Here is a 23,454-nt window from a genome sequence, read left to right on the forward strand (position 1 = left end):
AACTGGTTAACCAAAGTCATTAACTGAAGTCTGGGCTTTAGCCAATAAATTAAGCAATCAGTTTAAGTGCTGATTATCTACTGAACACCATGCTGAGCACTAGGGATACAAAGAAAAAACAACAAAAAAGTCCTTCCCTGATATTCTGATGGGGTAGACAACACAATAAACCAAGACATACAAAATAAATGCAGAATAGTTAAGAGGTAGCCTTAGAAGGGATGGTACTAGCAGTTGGGGGGAGGGAACAGGAAAGGCCTCCTGAAGTAAGTTGAACTTGAATTGAGTCTTATAAGAAGCCAAGGATGCTAAGAGTTAGAGATGGGAGAAAGAGCATTCCAGGCAGAAGAACTAGCCAGTGCAGAGGCATGTGGAGATGGGAGATAGTATTATGTTGGAGGAATAGCAAATAGGCCAGTATGCCTGGATTGTAGAAAGCATGGAGGTAAGCTCTTTGAGGGCAAGGACTTTCACTCTTTTTTTTCACCTCCAGTATTCTTAGTAGCCTGGAACATAGTAGGTACTTATTAATGTTTTTTGACTGACTGAATAACAGCACTTATTTTCCATGGTGGTTGTGAGGATAAAATGATATAATATTTTAAAAATGTTTTACAAACCTTAAATCACTATATAAATGCTAGCTCATCTCATTAGTAATTGTTATTATTTAAGAATGAAATTAAAATATTACTTTTTCCTTCAGTTTATGTGTATCATCTTTTTCAAGTGGCTATTAAATTGTTAGGACATAAATATTTATTGTTGTTTGGACCTGTTAGGTATTTCTTTTGGCTTAGGAACACCATGAAAAAATTACTGAGATACTAAGCTCAACTTAAGTATGGAAAGCTCTACTATAGATCCTTATCTCATTTCTGGTGCCATTTTGCTTAAAGATAGGGCAGGGAAATTATCTAGATAATCTCAAAGTCCTTTTCTTTTTCTTTTTTCCCCAAGAAATCTTTTTTTAATATTTTATTTTATTTTTCTCATTTATGTGCAAAAACAATTTTTAACATTCATTTCTTAAAAATTTGAGTTCCAAATTCTCTCCATCCCTTCCTCCTCTCTCCCCTCATTGAGAAGGCAACCGATTTGGTGAAGGTGGTACATGTGCAGTCACGCAAAACATTTCCATATTAGTCATGTTGTGAAGGAAAACATAGAACAAAAAAATAAAAATTTTAAAAAGTGTGTTTTGATCTGCATTCAGACTTCATCAGTTCTTTCTTTGGAGGTAGTAGCAGTTTTCATCATAAGTCGTTTACACATAGTAAGCACTTAATAAATACCATTTACTTCCTTCATTTTCCATTCATTCATTTGTTTTCCTCCCATTCCTTTAGTTGTCTGGATGATAGATAAAAACATGCCAAAATATGTTTGACTATGTGAATGCACTTTTTAATATGGCTTACTTAAAATCATTAAATCTGGCTCTGCAATTGTGGGTTTTTCTCTTACATTTAAAGCAAATTCTTCTGCTGCCTTAATCTATGCATCTCTAGAAGACCAATATGAGTTTTTCATGAATGAAAGAGAGCGTATTTAGTTGGCTTATATACCATTTTGATTGAGTCCATATTCTGCATGTGGTGTTTTCCTAAACTTGCCTAGGGATACACTTAGTGTTTAGGGTAATCTGATATGAAACTTGAGTATTTAATCCCATAAACTTAATAACATGAAATGGTTTGCATTTAAAATAAACCTCATTGGAACCAAGCATTTTTAAGCATTTTTTATTTTAGAATAGGGTTAGAAGAAGCCTGCAGTCACATTTAGAAGTTATATTGTTTGTGGGGGAGTGCTAATTAGCTAAATAAGACCTGTTCTTTCACATGAACTATCTCATTCCACCATGGGGAAAATGCTATTTTAACACAGTTCCTACTGTAGTTTTTGGCTGGATTTTCTGCATTGTTTTGAACCAGACTGGAGACTTCATTGGTAACACCCAGTGAGGAAACAGTCTCTCCCAAAGCAAGTCAACACTTGTTCTGCATCTTAGAGAATCTTAGAGAGTTGCCTGGGGGGTGGGAATGGGGATATCCTGGCAGGTTAAGTGACTTGCCCAGGGTCACACAGCCAGTATGTGCTTGTGGCAGTACTTGAATCCAAGTTCTCCTTACTCTGAGAGTCAATCCCATCTCTTTCCTATGGCAGGAATTCAATCAATCGTTAATTGAAAGTGGATATGTACTTTTGACAGAAGATAAACCCTATGACTCACCTATAAGAATTTTTTGTTCAACTAAATTGTGTTAAGAGACTTTCAACCTGTATAGGAATGACAAAGAACTGATTGCTACATCTCATGTCCAACTCAGTTCTCTATTCTGAATTTCTCTTTTACATTCACCATATACATTTAATATATACTTTTATGCTTTGACAAGAGCTACTTGGTAATTTAAAATAAAAACTAAAATTGTTATTTTAAATCATTTCCTAGATTGTCTTGTTATATTGTTAAATTTAAAATCACTTTGAGGAAAGAAATTGAAAAGTGTTTTAGTGGTTGTTACCTATATGTATAAAGAAGAGTTCAGTAATCCTGTCCTTTTTATAATTAACACACCTTCTCCTCACACTTTGAAAATAGGAATTTTAATTAAAACATATGCTTTGTTGATTTTAGAGCTTGATTTGTTTTCTTTTTAAATATGTTTAAACCTTAGGAAAGATAGGAAGTACATAGAACGATGCTGGAAAGATGTCACCGTTGGAGACTTTATTCGTCTTTCCTGTAATGAGATCATTCCTGCGGACATAGTCTTGCTGTTTTCCACTGATCCAGATGGAATCTGTCACATTGAGACTTCTGGTCTTGATGGAGAAAGCAATTTAAAACAGAGGGAGGTGGTTCGAGGATATGCAGAGCAGGTGAAGTGATGTATTCCTAATGGGTAACTTGTTGTTAATTCACAGTACCTGGCATCTTTCAATCTCAGGATAAATTAATCGGTTCTTGCGGTGTATAGAATGGCAGGCTTATTACTGCTTCCTGCCAGCAGTAGAAACAAGTTCAGAATGTTTAAGAGCTTTTTGGAGTTGAATGTCAATGCAGGCAAACCTAGATTCACACAGTGGGGGAGATAACATGGCATAGGGCAAAAAAAAAAAGAAAGCCAGATTTCATAGGCTTCTAAGTTTAGACTTGGAAGGGACCTTAGAGACCATGGAATCCAACCCACCTCCACTTATGAGAAAACTGAGGCACTGAGAAATTAAGCGACTGGCTCAGAGAGACAAAACTTTTGAGTATCTGATGTAGGTTTGGAATCTAGGTCTTCCAAACTCCAGGTCCAGAGCCCCATGCACAGGAGAACTTGGCTCAAATACTGTCTCTTGCTTAATTCTTGTGACCCTGAACAAGTTGCTTAATGTTCCTAATATTCAGATTCTTCATCTGGAGAGTGAGAGGGTTGTGCACCTTTCCAACTCTAAATCTATGATTTGGTGATGCTAATGGATGTGTTCCTGAAAAATTGTAAGCAAAATGAATCGTATCTGAAGTGTACCCCAAGTGCTGAACTAAAAGAATTCTGTAGTGAGCCCTTTTAGAAAACTAAGTAATAACTGACACCTACTGGCTGTGTGACCGTGGGCAAATAAATCACTTAACCTCTCAGTTCTCCCATGAAATTCTCTAAGACCGTGAGTCACAGGTCAATTGCTGCTTTGCATCAGTGAGAGGATTTTCTATACCACGAGTTAGTTTCCTGTCAGTGAAATCACATCAGGATCACACCCCTTCCACCCCACTCCTGTAATAACTCACCTTTTTATGTTGCTTAAAAAGCATCCAAAGTACTTTATTCACAACAATCCTGTGAGGTAAGTAGTGCAAATATTATTATTCTCAGTTTACAGATGTGCTCCCTGTCATTGGGAAAGATAAAGGAACTTGTTCATGAGCACCCAGCTAGTAAGCATAAGAGTCAAGATTTGACCCCAGCCTGTTCGCCTCCCCACCTCGTGTCATTTCCGTTACACATATATAGCTAGTAAACATCAGAGATGAGATTTGAACCGAAGACTCTAAGTCCCCATGCTCTTTCCATTGTGCATACACACTGCCTTCTTTTATGATGCAAATAATTCTCTTCTAATTTTTCTCTTAAAGCAAGCTTTGAATTTGGGGGGATTTTGTTTATTGGTTTTGGTTTTTTAGCCACAGGCACCATGATTCTTGGCCTTTTCCCTGAAATACAGGTTGACATTTATTTCAGGTCATCTTATGAACTGCTGTGAGATTTTCTTTTAAGTTGAAAGAAATAGACTTTCTTATGTCCAGCAATATTACAGTGGAGATGTAAATCCAAAATGGCTGGGGATTAGAATGTTCTTATAAGCTGAATATTCAGATTAAGTGTATACTAATTTTGAAAATTTTGCCAATTTCTCGCACCTAGTTCCTACCACAGTGCTCTCCGCATGCAATAAATACTTAACTAACATTTCTCTAACTAAACTGCCAAGCATTCAAACTCTGCTTCAGAGAGCACAACTCCTGTGGGCTAGCCATGTTGTTCGAATACAAAACATACACTTGCCAAAAAGACTATTTTATGGAGAACTGACACAGGGCAAGCATTCACATGGTGGTCAGAAGAAGCAATACAAGGAGGGGCAGCTAAATGATGCAGTGGATAGAGCTCCAGCCTTGGAGTCAGGAGGACCTGAGTTCAAATCCAGCCTCAGACACTTGACATTTACTAACTGTGTGACCCTGGGCGACTCACTTAACCCCAATTGCCTCACCAAAAAGAAAAAAAAAAGAAGCAGCAGCAGCAGCAATACAAGGCCATTCTCCAGGTCTCTTTCAAGAACTTTGGAATTGATTGTGTGACATGGGAGACACTGGCACAGGACCACTCAGCGTGATATGCCCACATCAGAGAAGTTGCTGTGCTCTACAAGCAAAGCAGAATTGAAACAGCTCAAAGGAAATACAGGATGTGCAGATTTAGAGAATCTACCCCAGATGTTCACACGGACTATTTGTGCCCAATCTGTGGTAGAACATTTTGAGCTCGTATTGGTCTGCTCAGCCACAACATCAGTCAGACACAATGAAACTTGACTCTAAGCAGAGAGATATCATTTTGGTCCTCTTTGAGAACAAAAGACAACAGGGTCACCTAACATTTGTTAAATTTGCATTTATATGAATTCATTAAAATCGTAGCCTGTATATAGTACCTTAATGTTCACAAAGTACTTTGCAAATATCTCTTTTTATCCATGTAATTTAGGGATAAATATTATTTACAGATAAATATTATTCTCACAAATATTATCTCATTTTATCCCTGGGGCTCATTTTATAAATGAGGAAACTAAGGCAGACAGGGGTTACCTAATTTGCCCATAATTACATAGCTAATATGTGAGGCCAAATTTGAATTTGGAACTTCCCGACTCTAAGTCCAATGCTGTATCCACTGAGCCACTAACTGCCTGCACTGAAATACAAATTCAACAAAATATTTAATAATAATAATAATAATAATACAATTTATATAGTGTTTACAGATAGCTTTATATGTGTGGTCTCAATTTGATCCTCACAACAGCACTGTTGTTGGTGCTATTATTCCCATTTTGCAGGTGAGGAAACTGAGGCTCAGAGAGGTTAGATGACTTGTCCAGGGTCATATAGCTGGGAAATGTCTGAGGCAGAATTTTGACCTCAGGTCTTCCTGACCCCAAGTCCAGAAAAATAAAAGCGGGCTAGAAATTGAACTTGGAACTTAATAAATGGGGCACTACCTAGCTGCCTTCTGTGTGCCTCAGAGTACTGTGATGGGGACTAGGTGAGAATCCAAGTTTAGATAAAGCTTAGTTCCTACTTTCATGAAACTTTTAACCTAGTATGGAATTCTGACAACTATTATAACAGATGTAGTACAGAACAATTGCTAAGATAGGTGGGAAAAAAAGTAGCATGTGAGAGCCAAAGAGGGGAAAATCATCAACAGTTACCAATGCAGGGGGAAGAGGTAAGGGAGAAATAGGCATAGAAGCCTTAAGAAGGTAGGATTTGAACTGGGATTTAAAGTATATGTAGGAATTCATCAGATGGGCAGAATAGCATTTCAAGCACAGGAAATCACCTAAGCAAAAACTTGAAGGCAGGAAAATGGAGGGCACCTAGGGAAAATGGTGAGTGTTCCAAATTGGGTAGGGCATAGAGTGCATGGAAAAGAGTTGTATTGGCTAAGACTAGAAACAAATCAATAAGTCAATAAGCATTTATTTTTTTTCTTTTTTTCTTTTTATTTATTTATTGGTAATTTTTATTTTTTTTTTGTTTTAAACATTTACTTCCAGAAGATTTTGAGTTCCAAATTTTCACCCCATCTCGCCCCTCCCCCCACCCAAAGATGGCATGCATTCTAAATACCCCTTCCCTTAGTCTGCCTTCCCTTCTATCTCTCCCTCCCTTCTCTTATCCCCTTCCCCTTCAATTTTCCTGTAGGGCAGGATGGATTTCTATACCCCATTTCCTGTATTTCTTATTTCCCAGTTGCATGTGAAAATGTTTTTTTTAAACATGTGTTTTTAAAACTTTGGATTCCAAATTTTCTCCCTTCCTCCCTCCCCCCACACCCTCATTGATAAGGCAAGCATCTAAATATAGGTTATTTATGTGCAGTAATGCAAAACACTTCCATAGTAGACATGCTGTGGAAAACTAACTCTATTTCCCTTAATCCTATCCCGCCCACCCATTTATTCTATTCTTTCTTTTGACCCTGTCTGTTCTCAGAAGTATTTGCTTCTGATTACCCCCTTTCCCAATCTGCCCTCATCTCTATGAGTGTGTATGTTATTCCCTCCTTAAGTCAAATCCTATGAGAATAAGATTCACTCATTCCCTCTCACTTTCCTCCATTTCCCCTCCACTGTAAGAGCCTTTTCTTTTCTGTTTTGTTTTGTTTTTTTGTGAGATAATTAACCCCCTTCTACCTCTCCCTTTCTCCTTCTCCTAGTATAATCCTCTCTCACCCCTTAGTTTTATTCTCCAGATATGACCTCTTCATTTTCAACTCACCCTGTGCCCTCTACCTATCTATCTATATCTATATATACGTACATATAATTTTTTCCCCTCCAACTACCCTAATACTGACAAAGGTCTCATGAGTTACAAATATCATCTTTCCATGCAGGAATGTAAACAGTTCCACCTTAATAAGTCTCTTACGATTTTCGCTTTCCTGTTTACCTCTTCATGTTCCACTCGAGTCTTGTATTTGAAAATCATTTTTTTCTATTCAACTCTGGTCTTTTCATCAAGAATGCTTGAAAGTCCTCTATTTCACTGAATGACCATTTTTTCCCCTGCAGAATTATACTCAGTTTTGCTGGATAGGTGATTCTTGGTTGTAATCCTATCTCCTTTGCTCTCCAGAATATTATATTCCATGCCCTGTGGTCCCTTAATGTAGAAGCAGCTAAATCTTGTGTTAACCTGATTGTGTTTCCACGATACTTGAATTGTTTCTTTCTGGCTGCTTGTAATATTTTCTCCTTGACCTGGGAACTCTGGAATTTGGCTACAATATTCCTAGGAGTTTTCCTTTGGGAATCTCTTTCAGGAGGAGATCGGTGGATTCTTTCAGTTTCTATTTTGCCCTGTGGTTCTAAAATATCAGGACAGTTTTCCTTGATAATTTCTTGAAAGATGATGTCTAGGCTCTTTTTTTTGATCATGGCTTTCAGATAGTCCAATAATTTTTAAATTCTCTCTCCTGGATCTATTTTCCAGGTCAGTTGTTTTTGCAATGAGATATTTCACATTGTTTTCTAATTTTTCATTCTTTTGGATTTGTTTTACAGTGTCTTGATTTCTCATAAAGTCATTAGCTTCCAATTGCTCTATTCTAATTTTTAAGGAAGTATTTTCTTAGTAATCTTTTGGACTTCCTTTTCCATTTGTTCAATTTTGCTTTTTAGGGCATTCTTCTCCTCATTGGCTTTTGGGACCTCTTTTGCCATTTGGGTTAGGCTATTTTTTAAGGTGTTATTTTCTTCAGTATTTTTTTGGGTCACCTTTAGCAAGCTGTTGACTTGTTTTTCATGATTTTCTTGCATCACTCTCAGTTTTTCCTCTCCTTCTCTTACTTGCTTCTCAAAATCCCTTTTGAGCTCTTCCAAGGCCTGGGACTGATTCATATTTTTCTTGGAGGCTTTGGATGTAGGAGCTTTGGCTTTGTAGTCTTCTTCTGGTTGTATGTTTTGATCTTCTTTGTCACCAAAGTAAGATAATATAGTCTGACTTTTTGCGCTGCTTACTCATGATCCCGGCCAATTACTTGAGTTTTAAACTCTTAGGTAAGGTAAAAGTCTGCTTCCGATGTGAAGAGTGTACTGTCCCAAGCTTCGGGGGTTTGTACAGCTGTTTTCAGAGATACTTCTAGGGACCTGTAAACTTTCAGTTCTTCGAAGGTGGTATGATAACAGGCAAGGTGTTTCCTCTCCACCACCACAACAAGTTCCACCATGCCAGCACTCCTCCTCGCCGTAGGACCACCCCTCAGAACTGTGACCCAGATCCAAGCACCGGTAAAGCAAGGGATTCCTGCCTCAGCACTGGCAAAGAGATCCCTGCAATCCCCGTCTGATCAGCCACTCGATTCCCCTCAGTCTGTGGGCCAGAAGCTCAGGAAAAAGCCATGGCCTCAGGCCATGCTCGAGACTTGTGGCTGAGACCTAGCTCCTCTCTCACTGCAGTCACAGACTTTTCCCACTGACCTTCTAAGTTGTCTTTGACGTTCAGAGGTTGAGAAGTCTGGAAACCGCCACAGCTGCCCGCAATTCAGTCCTCTGAGGCCTGCTCCAGGGTCACTGCAGCCTGTGCACCCATGCTGAACTGCACTCCTCTCCCCGCCTGGCGTGATATACTTTTCCAGTCAACCATCCAGGTTGTCTTTGGCTGGAAATTTGTTTCACTCTGTCTTTTTGTGGGTTCTGCTGCTTTAGAATTTGTTTAGAGCCATTTTTTTAGGTATTTGGAGGGCTTTGGGAGAGAGTGCTCAAGACAGTCACTGCTTTCCCTCTGCCATCTTGGCTCCGCCCCTCAATAAGCATTTATTAAACACCTACTATATGCCAGGCGCTGTGCAGTGCTAAGAAAGAGCAGATGGCATCAGATTATGGAAGCCCTTGGGGAAATCCAGGATTATCAACTTTGACTTTAACACCCCCTGGGGTACTGGGGAAATGTGATAACTGTAGAATTTTGATAGTTCTTGCAAATCTCAGTGTTTTAGACCAGAATGGGTTTTTGTTTTGTTTTGTGAATTTAGGACTCTGAAGTTGATCCTGAGAAGTTTTCTAGTCGGATAGAATGTGAAAGTCCTAATAATGACCTCAACAGATTTCGAGGGTTTCTGTAAGTAATTCAGTTCTTATTTTTATTGGGGGAAAAGAAGAGGCAAGAGGTACTTGGAGATATCTGTTTATCTATTACCATGATAATGAGGCAATACAGCACAGATGGAGATCTGATCTTGAAGCCACAAAGACTTGGATTCAAGCTTCACCTGTCATATGTGGCTTTGTGATGCTAGGCAAGTGGCCTGCCTCTCATTGCTCTAGGCCAGTAGTGTCAAACTCAGGATGGAAACAAAGCCACTAAAATGTACACAGGGATCCCTGCAGATGCAGATTGACTGAGAAAGCCACAAATTAATAATTGTATTTTTATTTATTTTGTTAAACGTTTCCCAATTTCATTTTAATCTGGTTCAGGCCATGCTTAAGTATTGTGGACCAGGGCTGCATGTTTGATACCTCTATGCTCTGGGCAACTTTCTAAGAGCTACAGATCTGTATTGGTAAAGGAAGTTTCTTCAACCAGGAGTTCCCTATATCAAGGAAATCACAGATCTAGATCCTGTCTTTAGAATAACTGAAAGCTTTGCTATTGATATAAGGATAAAGATATAGAATTCTTTATAGATATACATGAATTCTCTCTGCTCATGGGGCCAACATATAAGTTCATTCCCTCATCACTTCTCACCTGGGCTATTGCAGAATCCTCTCATCCTCCACACAGGTGCCAAAATAACATTACTAAAGCACTGGTCTCATTATGTAACTCCTTTTCTTAAGAAGCTACAGTTGTCTTCCTTTGCCACTGGACTAAAATACAAACATTGTGTGGCATTTTAAACCCTTTAAAATCTGGCTCCAGCCTACCTTTAAAAACTTAGGTCACATGATTCCATCTTACGTACTCTTCATTTCTGTGTCCTTGTCTATGTACATGTTGTGGTGTGGCATAGAAGTTCTTTAAGGGAAATTACTGTTTTATCTTTGTCTTTGAATCCCAGAATCTGGCACTGTGCCTTACACAAAGTAAATACTTAAACATGTTATTTAAATTGAAAATATACACATATATGAAATATATTGAAAACATGTATAGTATGTGTATATGTGTGTATTTGCACATATGTATACACATGCGTATAGAATAGATATTTGTGTGTAGTATATATATGTGTATATACACGTACATACACACATATATAATATATAACACAAACGCACACTCACACACATACTTAAATCTGTCATGTCTATGAATTGTCAGGCTAAATTGACAAATCTGTGGATTGTTCCCCTTCCTTTTGATATTAAATCTTCTCAGGAAGGACCTTACTCTATGTGTGATAGAAGATGTAATTGATAAGATCAATGCTCTTTCTTTCTCAATGTGCATCAGCGACAGTGACTATGCTCTTTTCTCTCTTGAGTAGTAAATACGACTTTTTTGAAACTGCGTTTTGAATTCTGAAGCTGAGCATGATTTTACAGGAACTTAAATATATTTGTAAACCTGACCTTTTTTCCTGATTATGAATTGTGAATAATTTTACACTCATAGAATTTTAGAGCTGGATAAATAAAAATTAGAAATTCCTCAACTGATTTTTTTCATAGTATATCTGTGCATTATTAGAAATGTGCTAATAATGAATAGCAAAAATTATGGAGAGCCTTGACCCACTATTTTTCAGAATAAAGCAAGTAACTCTGATTTATGGAAAACAAATGGATTAAATAATTTGTGTGTTAGCTCCTTGTCGGTATTTAAGAACCATAATTCTTTTCAAGTCCTTTACTATGCGTTGTTTTGTTTTGTTTTTTAAACAAGTCAAAGCCTAGTTGGAACCTGCTATTGGAATATCACTTTAAATCCCATTGCTATTTAAAAGCAATTCATGTGTTATGCTTCTTATAGAGAACATCCAAGCAAGGAACGCATTGGTCTCAGTAAAGAAAATTTATTGCTTAGAGGATGCACCATTAGAAATACAGAGGCTGTGGTTGGCATTGTGGTTTATGCAGGTTGGTTAAACTTTTTGTTCCTTATAATTGTCTCACATGTTAATAAAAAACTACTATTTTAAAGTTGCTTTTTTGATTTAAAGTGGAATTGTTCAAATATCATTCTGCCAAATAGAAGGGTATATTCTGTGTAGCTGTGATCATCTTTTCCTAACTGAGTTTAGAAGGAGCAGAATTAAGAAAGTTATTTTTTTTTTTGCTCTTACCTGCCAGATCTTGATTAGCATTTTCTTAGTGCAATATCTCTTACTTGATTTGTATATCTCTACAAGGAACAGTGAAATATCTTTTCTTATCTACCCAGGTCATGAAACTAAAGCAATGTTAAACAATAGTGGGCCTCGTTACAAGCGTAGTAAGTTAGAGAGAAGAGCAAACACTGATATCCTCTGGTGTGTCCTGCTTCTTATCTCAATGTGTTTTGCTGGTGCATTAGGTAAGTTGATATAGTTCTCTCTAGTTGTGTTTAACAGCTTTTCTCCATAATTTTAAATTACAAGTATCTTGTCTCTAGAAATGATCATCTTCAAGGAAGTGTTATATATAAATATGTTTAAAATGTGCTGAGAATTCTTGATATTTTTGCATTAGTGGAATACTCATCTCTTGAAATATCTTAACCACAGTCATTTTTTTCTTTCCTATTATTAGATTTATCATTTTTTTTACACTAGAAAAGCTGAAGTAAAGCATTCATTGAATCCATGTGTTGGCATGAGCAAAACTTCAGAATCTTGATTCAGTAGACAAACCCATAGAAAAATTTGTGGGGTTTTTTTTTTTCCTCCCTTGCATACTACCGAAAATGCATGAAGCAACCATGATATACAACTAGTCTCTTACACCTGAGATTGAAGACGGGAATGAAGAACTGTGTAAGAACTGTCTAATCATTCTTATGTGTGTGTTTGTTTTAAAGGTCATGGAATCTGGTTGAGCAGCTATGAGCCTGTTCCGTTTTTTAACATGCCTGAGCCTGATGGACATTACTTATCGCCAGCATTGGCAGGTTTCTATATGTTTTGGACCATGATTATTTTATTACAGGTAACATCTGTCCCTCTTGCTATGGATGTAGAATAATGTTACCAAATGGCTTCCCTCAGTTTCTATTGTTTTCTTTGCTTTGTTAGGTATTGATCCCCATCTCTCTCTACGTTTCCATTGAAATTGTCAAGCTAGGCCAAATCTATTTTATTCAAAGTGACATTGATTTCTATAATGAGAAAATGGATTCCACCATTCAGTGCCGGGCACTGAACATTGCTGAGGATCTTGGACAGATACAATATCTTTTCTCTGATAAGACTGGAACCCTCACTGAGAACAAAATGGTTTTCCGGAGGTGTAGTATTGCAGGTTTTGATTATTGTCATGAAGAAAATGGTAGGTATTGAATATCATACGCATATACACTTGTTGCTGCTTTCAGAAGCATCAGTTGCTATTTAGCTTTTCTTTCCAGAGATTTCTTTTTTTGGTTTTTTGTACGTAAATGGCTGGAATTTATCAAACCATTGTTATTAACCATTGTGGGTATTTCTACCTGTGTGTTTTCCCTCTGAAATTTAATCATTTGAAGCAAAGATCTTAACACAGTATGGCAGGGATTTTATAAAGGAAAGTAAGTGAATTGTGTGGAACAAGAGGAGGAATAAGGATAAACTAGCAAGAAAAAAAGAGGAAAAAAGACACATCTTGTTTTAATGCACCAAAGAAAACAAGGAAAGCCAGAGAATTGTAGACAAGTACCATGGCTTTGAAAGTCACATGTTGAATTTATTCTGTATTTAAAAGAAAAGTAAGCTGTACATAAGAATCTGTATTTTCATGTACAATCTTCTGGTATATGAAAAAGCCCATTTTATTTGGTATTTGTTAGTTCAGAAAAAACAAGGAGGAAAGAGAGATTTTTATATGACCCAGGCATCTACCAGATTCTGTTAGTATGAGTGAACCAATGGTACAAGACATTGAGTGCTGGAGCAATCCTGCCTCATTAGTGATGAGGCGTGAAACAGTGGGGGAGCTTTTCTCCTTTCTCTTATATTCAGACACTTACTTTAGTCCTTCAGGGGTCTATGATTTCCTTTATTTTGTTACAAGAACATTAAAAAATGCTGTCAGCTATTTATTACTGTAACAATCCCACTTCCTAATATATTCTGTATCGAGGATGTTTAGAGGGAAATGTATGAAGGAGGAACTTGAAGAACTTAGCGTGAGCCCCATGATAGAGGGAAGACCACCTCTTTGTCCATTTTGTTATGGTCTACATAACATATATAGGGAAGCAAGAAATCTTTCACCTGCATTAAAGAAGTCTGTAAAGAAACTGTACTTTGAACTAAAACTTAATCTCTTGGTTATTTAAGCAGAATTAGAGGACTAGTTCCAAAATTTTTGTCCTATTTCATATTAATGGCCAAGTGTTCTCTTCCTGGCACCAGTTATATATTTAATAAGTGCTTATTGACTGACTATTCCCCCTTCTCTCAATTCCTGAATAATCTTCCACTGAACCCAGAACATCTTTGGAATGGGACCTCATTTTTAGAAAAGGGCCAACTGAGGCAGTCCCCTTCCTGTTATGTTAATACCTTATTATATTTTTTCCACTTTAAATATCAAACTGATATCTTTTCACCTAAAAGCAATAGGAATAGGACTAGGGATTGGACTTGTGATTTCATTGGTCTGTGAAATTTCCAGGTGAGGAAACTCCCTCTACAGATGCAGGTTCTCTGCCATTTTTAGTCTTAGAGAGTTGTCTAGAGCAATGAGCATTTAAGAGACTGAGCCAGAGTGGCACAGTCAGTATGTGGCAGAGGCGGGACTTTGCCCAAGATTCTAATGGCTTCAAGGCCAGCTTTCTAGCCATTATACCATACTAGGTACAATATGTATTGGTGTTTTTCTTCTGCTCGCATCAGTAGTAGAATGAAGTGCCTCAAGAAACAGTGTGTTCTGGTCTCCAGGCAAAACCTGAATGACTATTTCTTGAGTATGGTGCAGAGAGTATTATTTCTTAGGTATGGATTAGTCTGGTCACTGAGCCCCCAAGGGCCTTTCCAATTCTTGAAATTTTTTGACTCTGTGATGATACCTTTGCTTTTTTCACTGCTTTGTGGTTCTCCCATTCCAAGTTAATATTCCATTAGATTCCTTTTTACTCATTATTATCCTGATATATTTCCAACTCTTACTGTTGTAAAGGCTTGTTTTTTGTAGTAAAAGCTAAGTATCTAGAATTCTGTTGACCTGAACTTTCACATAACTATTACACAAGGGGTTGAAAGATCCTGAAGTATATCTCAGGGTAGTTTTCATGTTAATTAGAGTGTAGTGCACTCATTTCAAAGATTAATCATCCAAATGTGGCAAAAGATTAACATCAAAAATGAGTTTTTGTTGGGTTCCTATCATGTGTAAGGTATTATCCTAAATCCTTGGGACTCAAAAACTGTAAGAGATCGGCCCCAAACTCAAGGATCTTTCTGTTTATTTTTTCTCTTCCCTATGTGCTCCTCAACATTAGTTTGGGAAGCAAACTAATAACAAAAAAAAAATTTAAATCTATAAAATGTACCAAAAAAGGTAATTAACAGCTTAGAGAATAGCATTTTCTGTTGAAAGGCAGTAGTGAAAAGAGCATTGGGTTTAGAGTCGAGAGAAGTGAATTTGAATCCCAGCTGGACTGCATACTAGTTGTATAAATTTGGGCACATCATTTTATCTCTGGCTGCCATTTCCTGATCTGTAAAATGAAGGTATTAATACTTGCACTACCTGCCTGATAGGACTTTTGTGAGTGCTAGATGAGATGATGATTGTCAAAGTGTTTTGTAAATTGTGAAGTGTTCTAGAAATGGTAAGTATCTGTTACTATTATCAACAGCAAATGTCAGATAAATGTTAGTGGCCAATGAATGATATAGGAGTTTATTGAAGAAAGAAATCGCTGGGAGTAGATATGGTCAAAAAGGGCCCCATGGAAGAGGTGGACCTTAACATATGGAAACCAGTAAGGTGGTTATTTCAGACAGGGAGAACTGTTAACAAATAACCTAAGGAAAGAATGCCCATGGCATGTTTGTGAAACAGGGAGTAGGTTGGCTTGGCCAGAATGGATGATTCCTGGAAAAGGAGGGAAAGGTAGGAGATAAGGCCAGCAATGCAGATAGAAGCCATGGTAATACTCTATTCACAAGAATTCCCCGTTCTCCAAGCATGTCACATAATGAGGTTCACTATATTTTTAACTGCAAAAGTGAAACCAACTGAAACTTTGGGGGAAAATACATCGAAGGCTAGCTATTGACTCACAGAATCAGAGAGTTAGAACTCAAAATATACTAATGCAAACCCCTCATTTTAGTCAATTAGATTAGCAAGAGTTTACTAAACACATACTATGTGCCAGGAATTTTTCTAAACACTGGGAATACATCGAGAGACAAAAAAGCCATGACCTCTAATGGGGGAAACAAAAGGAAACAACTACATACCTACATACATATGATGTATTTATACATACACATCGTATATACACAGTTGTTTCTGTTATCTTCCCCGTTAGAGACAGTATAAATTGGAGACAGTCTCATAGGCAAGGCATTGGCAGTGGTAGGGAAAGATGGGGAGATGAGCAGAAAAGGCTTCTTGAAGAAGGGAGGATTTGAACTGAGACTGGGAGGAAGCCAAGAGGCAAAATTATGGAGGGCATTCCAGGCATGAGAGAAAGTCAGTGAAAAGACACAGAAATAGAAATAGAAGAATTGGGCAACAGATTGGATATGGAGAGTGAGTGTCAGTGAGGAGGCAAATATGGCACCTAGGTTTCAACCCTGAGTGACCAGGAGAATGGTGGTGCCCTTGACAATAGGAAGAAAGTTAGGAAGAGGGGAGCATTTGAAGCTAAGGAAGCTGAAACCTAGAGAGGCTAAATTACTAGGCTTATGGCCACAGAGCAAAGTAAATAGAGCAATCAAGATAGACAGAATCAGTGGCCATGTTCTTCAGATTTTAACAACATGTACATGTTCCCATTGCCATTTTCCTTCTCAGGACACAGTGACCTTTCATTTATGTTCTAATTCATTCTCTTGACACCCTTATGTAAGAGTAGGACTATTATCCTGATTTTGTAGAAAGGATAAGTAACTTATCCAGATTCATAGTCTGTGGCAGGATTTAGGCTAAAATCCAAGTCTTTATTTTGCTAATGGTTCTTTCGTTAAAAAAAAAACCACTTACATTTAAAATAAATGAGTCCAGCATTCAACAAGCAAGCAAATCTTCTTGTACCCTAATTATCTAGTGTAATTTTTTTTCCAGCCAAGAGGCTAGAGTCCTACCAGGAGGTTTCTTCTGAAGATGAGGATTTGACAGACACCCCTAGCGGCTCTCTCAGCAATATGACAAAACAGAAGGCACACAGCTGCAGGACAGTTAATAATGGGCCTTTGGAAAGCAAATCCTTGAATCATCTTGCTGGGAGCTGTTTTGCCCTAGGAGGAGGAGATGGCACCACTGATGGATCTCTCTCTAGACAGGCAGCTTTCAGTAGTCCTATTGTAAGTATACATATGTGTCTTGAATCTTACCCAGACAAGAATTATATTGTAAGAACCACACACCTTATTGCTCCAAATCAAAACATCTTTGTGTAATTAAAAAGAGAGTACTTGACTGCAATTTATTTGAACAAACCAAACCCATGTTTGTCTTTTTTGAAGATGGGCTCCATTGACTTGGAAGAGGGGACAGCTTGTGTATATCTGATGAAATGGAGCCTTGAAGGCAGTGCTTTAACATTAAGACTGTGAAGAAGGTTTGGGTTTAAGGCTAATGTGTCTCATTCTCTCAGTCCATAAGGATGAAAAAGATAAGTGTTTAGGGCTGTTCACAGAGCTTGTGCTGCTCTGTGACAGTCTGGGGTGGCTTATCCAGCCCCTTTCTCATAAGAATTCTCTCCAAGTCATTGTAGTTGGACATTGTAGTGTCCAACAGGGTATGCCTGGATTCTGCAAAGTTTAGAGACACATTTACCTTACAGCCATTCAGTCAATAAGCATTTATTAAGCACTTATTATTTACTAGGTAGTGTAAATGCTAGGCTAAGACAAGGTGCTTCTTTGAAGAAATTAGGCTGGGGAAGCTAGGTGGTACAGTAGATAGAGCTCCAGCCTTGAGTCAGGAGGACCTGAGTTCAAATCTGGCCTCAGACACTTGACACTTACTAGCTGTGTGACTCTGAGCAAGTCATTTAACCCCAATTGCCTCACCAAAAAGCAAAAAAAAAAAAAAAGAAGAAGAAGAAATTAGGTTGTTTGATTAAAGTTTCTGAGTATTGCTACATAAAGGTCTTTCACAACAAAATGTTATTTTGAAATAACTGGCATGTTTTGCAGTGATCACAGGATCATAGCTGTAGAGGTCATCTAGTCCAACTCACTTAAGTTTTCATATAAGGAAACCGAGGCCTACGGAAATTAAGTGACTTTCCTAAGGTCACACAATGACAGAGTCAGAATTTGAACTCAGGTTCTTTGACTCCAAATGAGTTCACTACCTCACTTACCTCCTGCTTCAGTGCAGCCTTGGACCAGGGCCATCTCAAGTGCCAAGCTATCCTCTGAGGGATAAGACCTCTTCCATCTCCTGTCCCTGCCCCCAACCCCAATCAGGACCTTCTCCATGACCAGCAGGGCACCCCTGCCTCCTGACCAGATCCCATACCTTCACCTTCTCCTGTCTACTGTTAGGCCTCCTGTGGCCTTAGAGGATACTACATCGCTGCCTACCAGGAAGTTCAATCTCAAGGAAGGACCTAATCCTATGTGTTTCTCAGAAGTTATTTTAAACGCTGAGCTGCCTGTTTTCAAATCCCATTCTCCATTCTCATTTTTGTACTTCATTTCTCCCTTTCACTCATCCCCCATATTCAATCTGTTGTTAAATCTTACTATTTTTACTTTAACAACAGCTCTAGGATATTTCCCTTTCTCTCCACTCACACTGATGCTACCCTAGTTCAGACCCTCTCACCTAGTCTACTTCTATGGCCTTCTAATTGATTTCCCTGCCTCAGCTATCTTCCATTGCAACGCATCCTCCAGTCAGCAGCGAAGATGATTTTTTCCAAAATGTAAGTCTGCAATGCAGACAAAATCATAAGAAAAGCAGGAAATGGGAAAAAAAATTTGTGATAAAGGCTCGTTTCTCAAATATATAGAGAACTGAGTCAATTTTATAAAAATACAGGTCATTCCCCAATTGATAAATGGTCAAAGGATATGAATAGGCAGTTTTCAGACAAAGAAATCAAAGCTATCTATAGACATATAAAAAAATGTTCTTAATCACTATTGAATAAAGAAATGCAAATTAAAACAACTCTGAGGTACCACCTCACACCTATCAGATTGGCTAATATGACAAAAAAGGAACATGTTCGATATTGGAGGAGATGTGGGAAAACTGGGACACTAATGCATTGTTGGTGGAACTATAAACTGACCCAACAATTCTGGAGAGCAATTTGGAACTTTGCCCAAAGAACTATAAAACTGTGCACACTCTTTGATACAGCGATACCATGGCTAGGTCTGTATCCCAAAAATATCCAAAAAAGGGAAAAGGACCTATTTATACAAAAATATTTATTCCATCTCTTTTCATGATGGCTAAGAATTGGAAATCGAAGTGATGCCTATCAATTGGGGAATGGCTAAATAAGCTGTGGTATATGTAATGGAATATTATTGTGCTGTAAGAAATGATGAGCAGGCTGGTTTCAGAAAAACCTGGAAAGACTTATATGAACTGATACATAGTGAAGTGAAGTGAACAGAACCAGGAGAATGTTGTAAACAGTAACAGCAATATTGTTCAGTGAAGAACTGTGAATGACTTAGCTATTCTCAGCAATACAGCAATCCAAGACAATCCCAAAGGGCTGATGATGAAGCATACTATCTGACGCGGCCACTGCAGTGATGAGCATGAGACCAGCTCAATACTCTTAACTCGGAGGCGCATTGATGAGGCAAGAGACAGCAAGATGGCAGAAGCTCTGTTTATTAAGTGCTAGTAGCTTTCTTTTATATCCTTTGTAACACCTGATCAAAGCATGATCTCCACTTGATAGCCAATCACCAAGTCTGCTGGACACCTGCAGCCCTCGTGTCAGGGTTATGAGTAGGACTTTTCTCCCAATGAGAGGAGAGCTGAGCCAACCATGGGAGCTGCGTGTCAGTAAAGGAGAGGTCTTGTAAGACTTCCTTGTTTTTGCCACACAACAGGTTGTGACCCTCAGCTTCTGCCAAGAGAAGCTAGAACTCCCATGAGAAAATTACCCTGACAACTATCTGCCTCCAGAGAAATAACTGATATTGTTTGAATACAGACTGAAGCAGGCTGTTTTTAAGGTTTTTTTTTTTCATTTTTTTCTTTTATTCGAGTCTTCTTGTACAAAATTACTAACATGGAAATGTTTTACATAATTACACATGTATCTGGCCTGTGACTTATCGTTTATTCCTCAATGGTTTTCCGATAAATAGTGGAAGAAAATAACGTCTCTCTACGTTCATCTGCCTCAACACTTCTTTCCACAGATTGGTCAGGGGGATTTATAAATGCTCCTTTCTTCAGTCATTCTGGTATTTTACCTACTTCATATTTTCCAAGTGCACTGCCTTAGTCACATTTAGACTCCTGTTTAGTCAGACATAAGGAACAGTGATGTGGTCTAGAAAGATTTATGCAGTATCTTGGCTCCTGGTTTGTTCTGGTCCAGCTGTATGCTGCCAGCTGATGGAAGTGATTTTAATGAGAGGACTTGACCTCCTTTCACCCTCCAGTCCTCTCTGTTTCACTTGCACCATTGCACCATGTTTCAAAGCTTGCTTAGAATCCAGTGGAATTTGAAGAATGGGCAAAAATCTTTAGTCAACTGTTAGAGGGCAAAACTTAGAAAATGACATGAAGGATCAGTCTGTTGTCTAATTTGGCCTTAAGTAAAGCAAAAGTAAAAGCCAAGTCCAAGACTTTTACAAAAGTAAAAGTCCAAGTCCATCATTTCTTACATCTCTTTTCAATATTAATGTTGTGTTACAAGAACACAAATGTAAGAAAATAAGAATACACAACAGGATGTCTAGCAGTAGAGATGAAAGCTTTTTCAGAGAGTACAGGAAGAAGGTGCTGGGGAAAAATGCCCCATTCTGAAGCTGGATTCCTTTTACGAGAATATTCACTTTGACATTTATCTCAGTGGTTAAAAGGTACCATGAAACAGGGAAAGTAAATTTAAACATATCCTTTTCATTAAATTGTAAGCTCATTGTGGACAGGGATCGTTTTATTCTTTGCACTTGGATCCTGCCACTTGGAACACCTGCCACAGTGCTCAGCACAAAGTAGGTGCTTAAGAAATATTTGCTGATTGATCAATTTGTTGATTGAATTAAAATTGAATTAAAATATTTAAAATAGTCAAATGACATCACACTGAATACTCTGACTATAGCCAGTAGGGCTTGGTTCATATCCTAAGTATCTCTGTATAGCTGTGCCGTTTTTTTCCTCTCTAGCATAAGAAATATGACATCTCACAGTTGTTTTTGAGCATATATTTTAGAAATAACCTAGTGTGTCCCATCATAACTGATCAAAATGAGTCATGTCAAAACAAGGCTTAAGGGGTAGTATAGGAACTAATTAGGGTTACTGTCACGCCAAAGCAAGATTTAAGGAGTAGTATAGGATGCTAATTTTTTTAAGTTTTTTCTAAACCCTAAAATATATTCATATTTATCTGAAATATGCATAAATTGACTTAGTTGAATTTGCAGTAGTATAAACCATGAGAGACTCAAAGTTAATTAAATTCAACAAGCATAATCATATATTTTTGATAAATTGTTAATGTTATTCAGGGCAAATATTCAATTTCCTGACATAATTGATAGACTTGCAAAGCATTTGAGCAAATGCTCTTGGATTGCCAGTACTGCATTCTTCAGTTAACAGTGGTACCCTGTCTGGAAGCTGCCATTTCCAGGGTAAGAGCCGGACAAACGACTTAATCTGCTAAATAGGTTTCTTTGAGAAATAATTTAGCTTATTAAATTATAGTGTCTTGTATCAGCAACTCGAATGTAAGGACACGAGTAAATTAAAGCTTTTTCTAATAGGTAAAAAAAAATTATCTCTGATGCTGCTTTTAGTTCTATAATTCTATAATCTTTCTGGCATCGTGTTGCATTAAAATGGGTAGAAGCATGGGTTAAGCTAGGGATTTGTGGAGGCTCTTCACCCTAGATATCTCCTGTGTGCTCAGTACGATTAGAAACTGGTAGAGAATCAATGTGTTGTAGTAGAAAGAGCACTGCTCTTAAGAGTCAGAAGACCTGAGTTCAAATCCAAATCCTGTCACTTATTATCTATGATGAAGGGAAGGAAAAAAAAGGAAGGAAGGAAAGATGGAAAGAAAGGAAAAAGAGAGGACATTTGGACTTGTGCTGTGTTATAGACATTGTGGGAAAATAACGCTCTGAGCTTCAGTTTCTTCATTTGTAAATAAAGGTCGTCACAACCATCTACTTCATCAGATTTTTGTGAGGAAAAGTGCTTTGAAAGTCTCAAGTTGATCTATAAAGTGAGCCATTAATATTAGGGATCCTTCTTGAATTCTAGTGTTTATACAAATTGGGTCTTTCATTGGCTTGCTTCCATTATGACTACTAGTTAACACCTTAAACCTAGTAACACATTGACTTCCCAGTTCTTATTCTGAGATAGTAAGGTCTTTATAGAGTAGCTATCAGTAGCAAAAGTAGCCTAGCAATGAGTGCTCAGAGCTAATTCTGTAGCTTTTTACAGTGTCATTCACATGGTACTTCTGCACCAAAATAAGTGGCAGTCCTTCCCAATGAAGAGGAAAAAAGCAAATGTAAAGATGATGGGTACCATCATTGTTGTCATCCTTTTTTGTGCAAACATAACTTTTTTCTTTTTTTTTCTGATGAGGCAGTCAGGGTTAAGTGACTTGCCCAGGGTCACACAGCTAGTAAGTGTCAAGTGTCTGAGGCTGGACTTGAACAGGTCCTCCTGACACACATAACTTTTTGACAAATTTTATTTTTGCTTTGCTCTCCAAATGTGTTATTCTGTCATTCTCGCTGAACCACGTAGAATTTTCTAGAAAAAAAATAGATTAAATTTTGAACATTACTTCTTCCCTTATAGACAATATCTAGTTGCAGAAACTGTATCCTATGTGAAATTAAAACCATAGAAGTCTAAGGACTTTGCTCGTGATCAATGCCTTTTGTGATGATTTGACCCACAGGAAACTGATGTGGTGCCAGATACAGGACTTTTGGCCAAATTTAGCCAGATTACACCTCAGTTATTCACGCTACCAGATGAAACTGATCAAGATCTATCAGCAGAGACTTTGTACATAATTGACTTCTTTCTTGCGTTGGCAATTTGTAATACAGTTGTAGTTTCATCTCCCAATCAGCCACGACAAAGGGTAAGTCTTCATTCACCCCAATCCCAAACTACTAAAGAAGATAATAATAGGTTTAGATGTGTTTGCTCTAATAATGTTACATAAATGAAGGATGAGAAAGGGTTATGTTGCTTTTTATTGACTTTCTGATGAATTATTTCTTAGACTGAAATGAAATTATCCAACTCCTACTCCCACCCCCTGAATAATATCTGCTGCAAGTCACAAAAGGTGAACTTACCTTTTAGGATATTTTATTCTATGTATGTGTAACAGTTCTCTCTAAGCTTCATTTGCAGCATTCTGAAATTAAATCTGCGTCATCCTAAGGTCTAGCAGTCCTCCCAGAGTATTTCACCCAGAAGTTGCCTATACCAATGAAATCAGAACTCCAATCCTTATACCTCTCCTTATGATAAATCTGTTAGGGAGCCTCAAACAAAACATGGTGTAAGAGAGGAGGAGAACATTTGTGAAATATCCATCTGGCCCGCTTGTTCCACACAACACTATAGTCCATTTTCAGTTTTTTAAAAAAATGGTTGTAGAAA

General features: G+C 37.8%; 1 protein-coding gene across 1 annotated transcript in view; it reads left to right on the plus strand.

The window, feature by feature from the left end:
• ATP10D (ATPase phospholipid transporting 10D (putative)) overlaps nucleotides 1-23,454 on the plus strand; it is a 115,463-nt gene that overhangs the window by 57,990 nt on the left and 34,019 nt on the right. The window contains exons 4-11 of the mRNA XM_027836062.1: nucleotides 2,685-2,889; nucleotides 9,324-9,409; nucleotides 11,270-11,376; nucleotides 11,681-11,812; nucleotides 12,296-12,423; nucleotides 12,510-12,762; nucleotides 16,714-16,952; nucleotides 22,736-22,924. Of these exons, the coding sequence (XP_027691863.1) occupies nucleotides 2,685-2,889; nucleotides 9,324-9,409; nucleotides 11,270-11,376; nucleotides 11,681-11,812; nucleotides 12,296-12,423; nucleotides 12,510-12,762; nucleotides 16,714-16,952; nucleotides 22,736-22,924 (1,339 nt within the window). The remainder of the gene's footprint in view (nucleotides 1-2,684; nucleotides 2,890-9,323; nucleotides 9,410-11,269; nucleotides 11,377-11,680; nucleotides 11,813-12,295; nucleotides 12,424-12,509; nucleotides 12,763-16,713; nucleotides 16,953-22,735; nucleotides 22,925-23,454) is intronic.

The sequence above is a fragment of the Vombatus ursinus genome, unplaced genomic scaffold (assembly GCF_900497805.2).
Source record: "Vombatus ursinus unplaced genomic scaffold, bare-nosed wombat genome assembly UNPS02014818.1, whole genome shotgun sequence".
NCBI classification, from domain to species: domain Eukaryota; kingdom Metazoa; phylum Chordata; class Mammalia; order Diprotodontia; family Vombatidae; genus Vombatus; species Vombatus ursinus.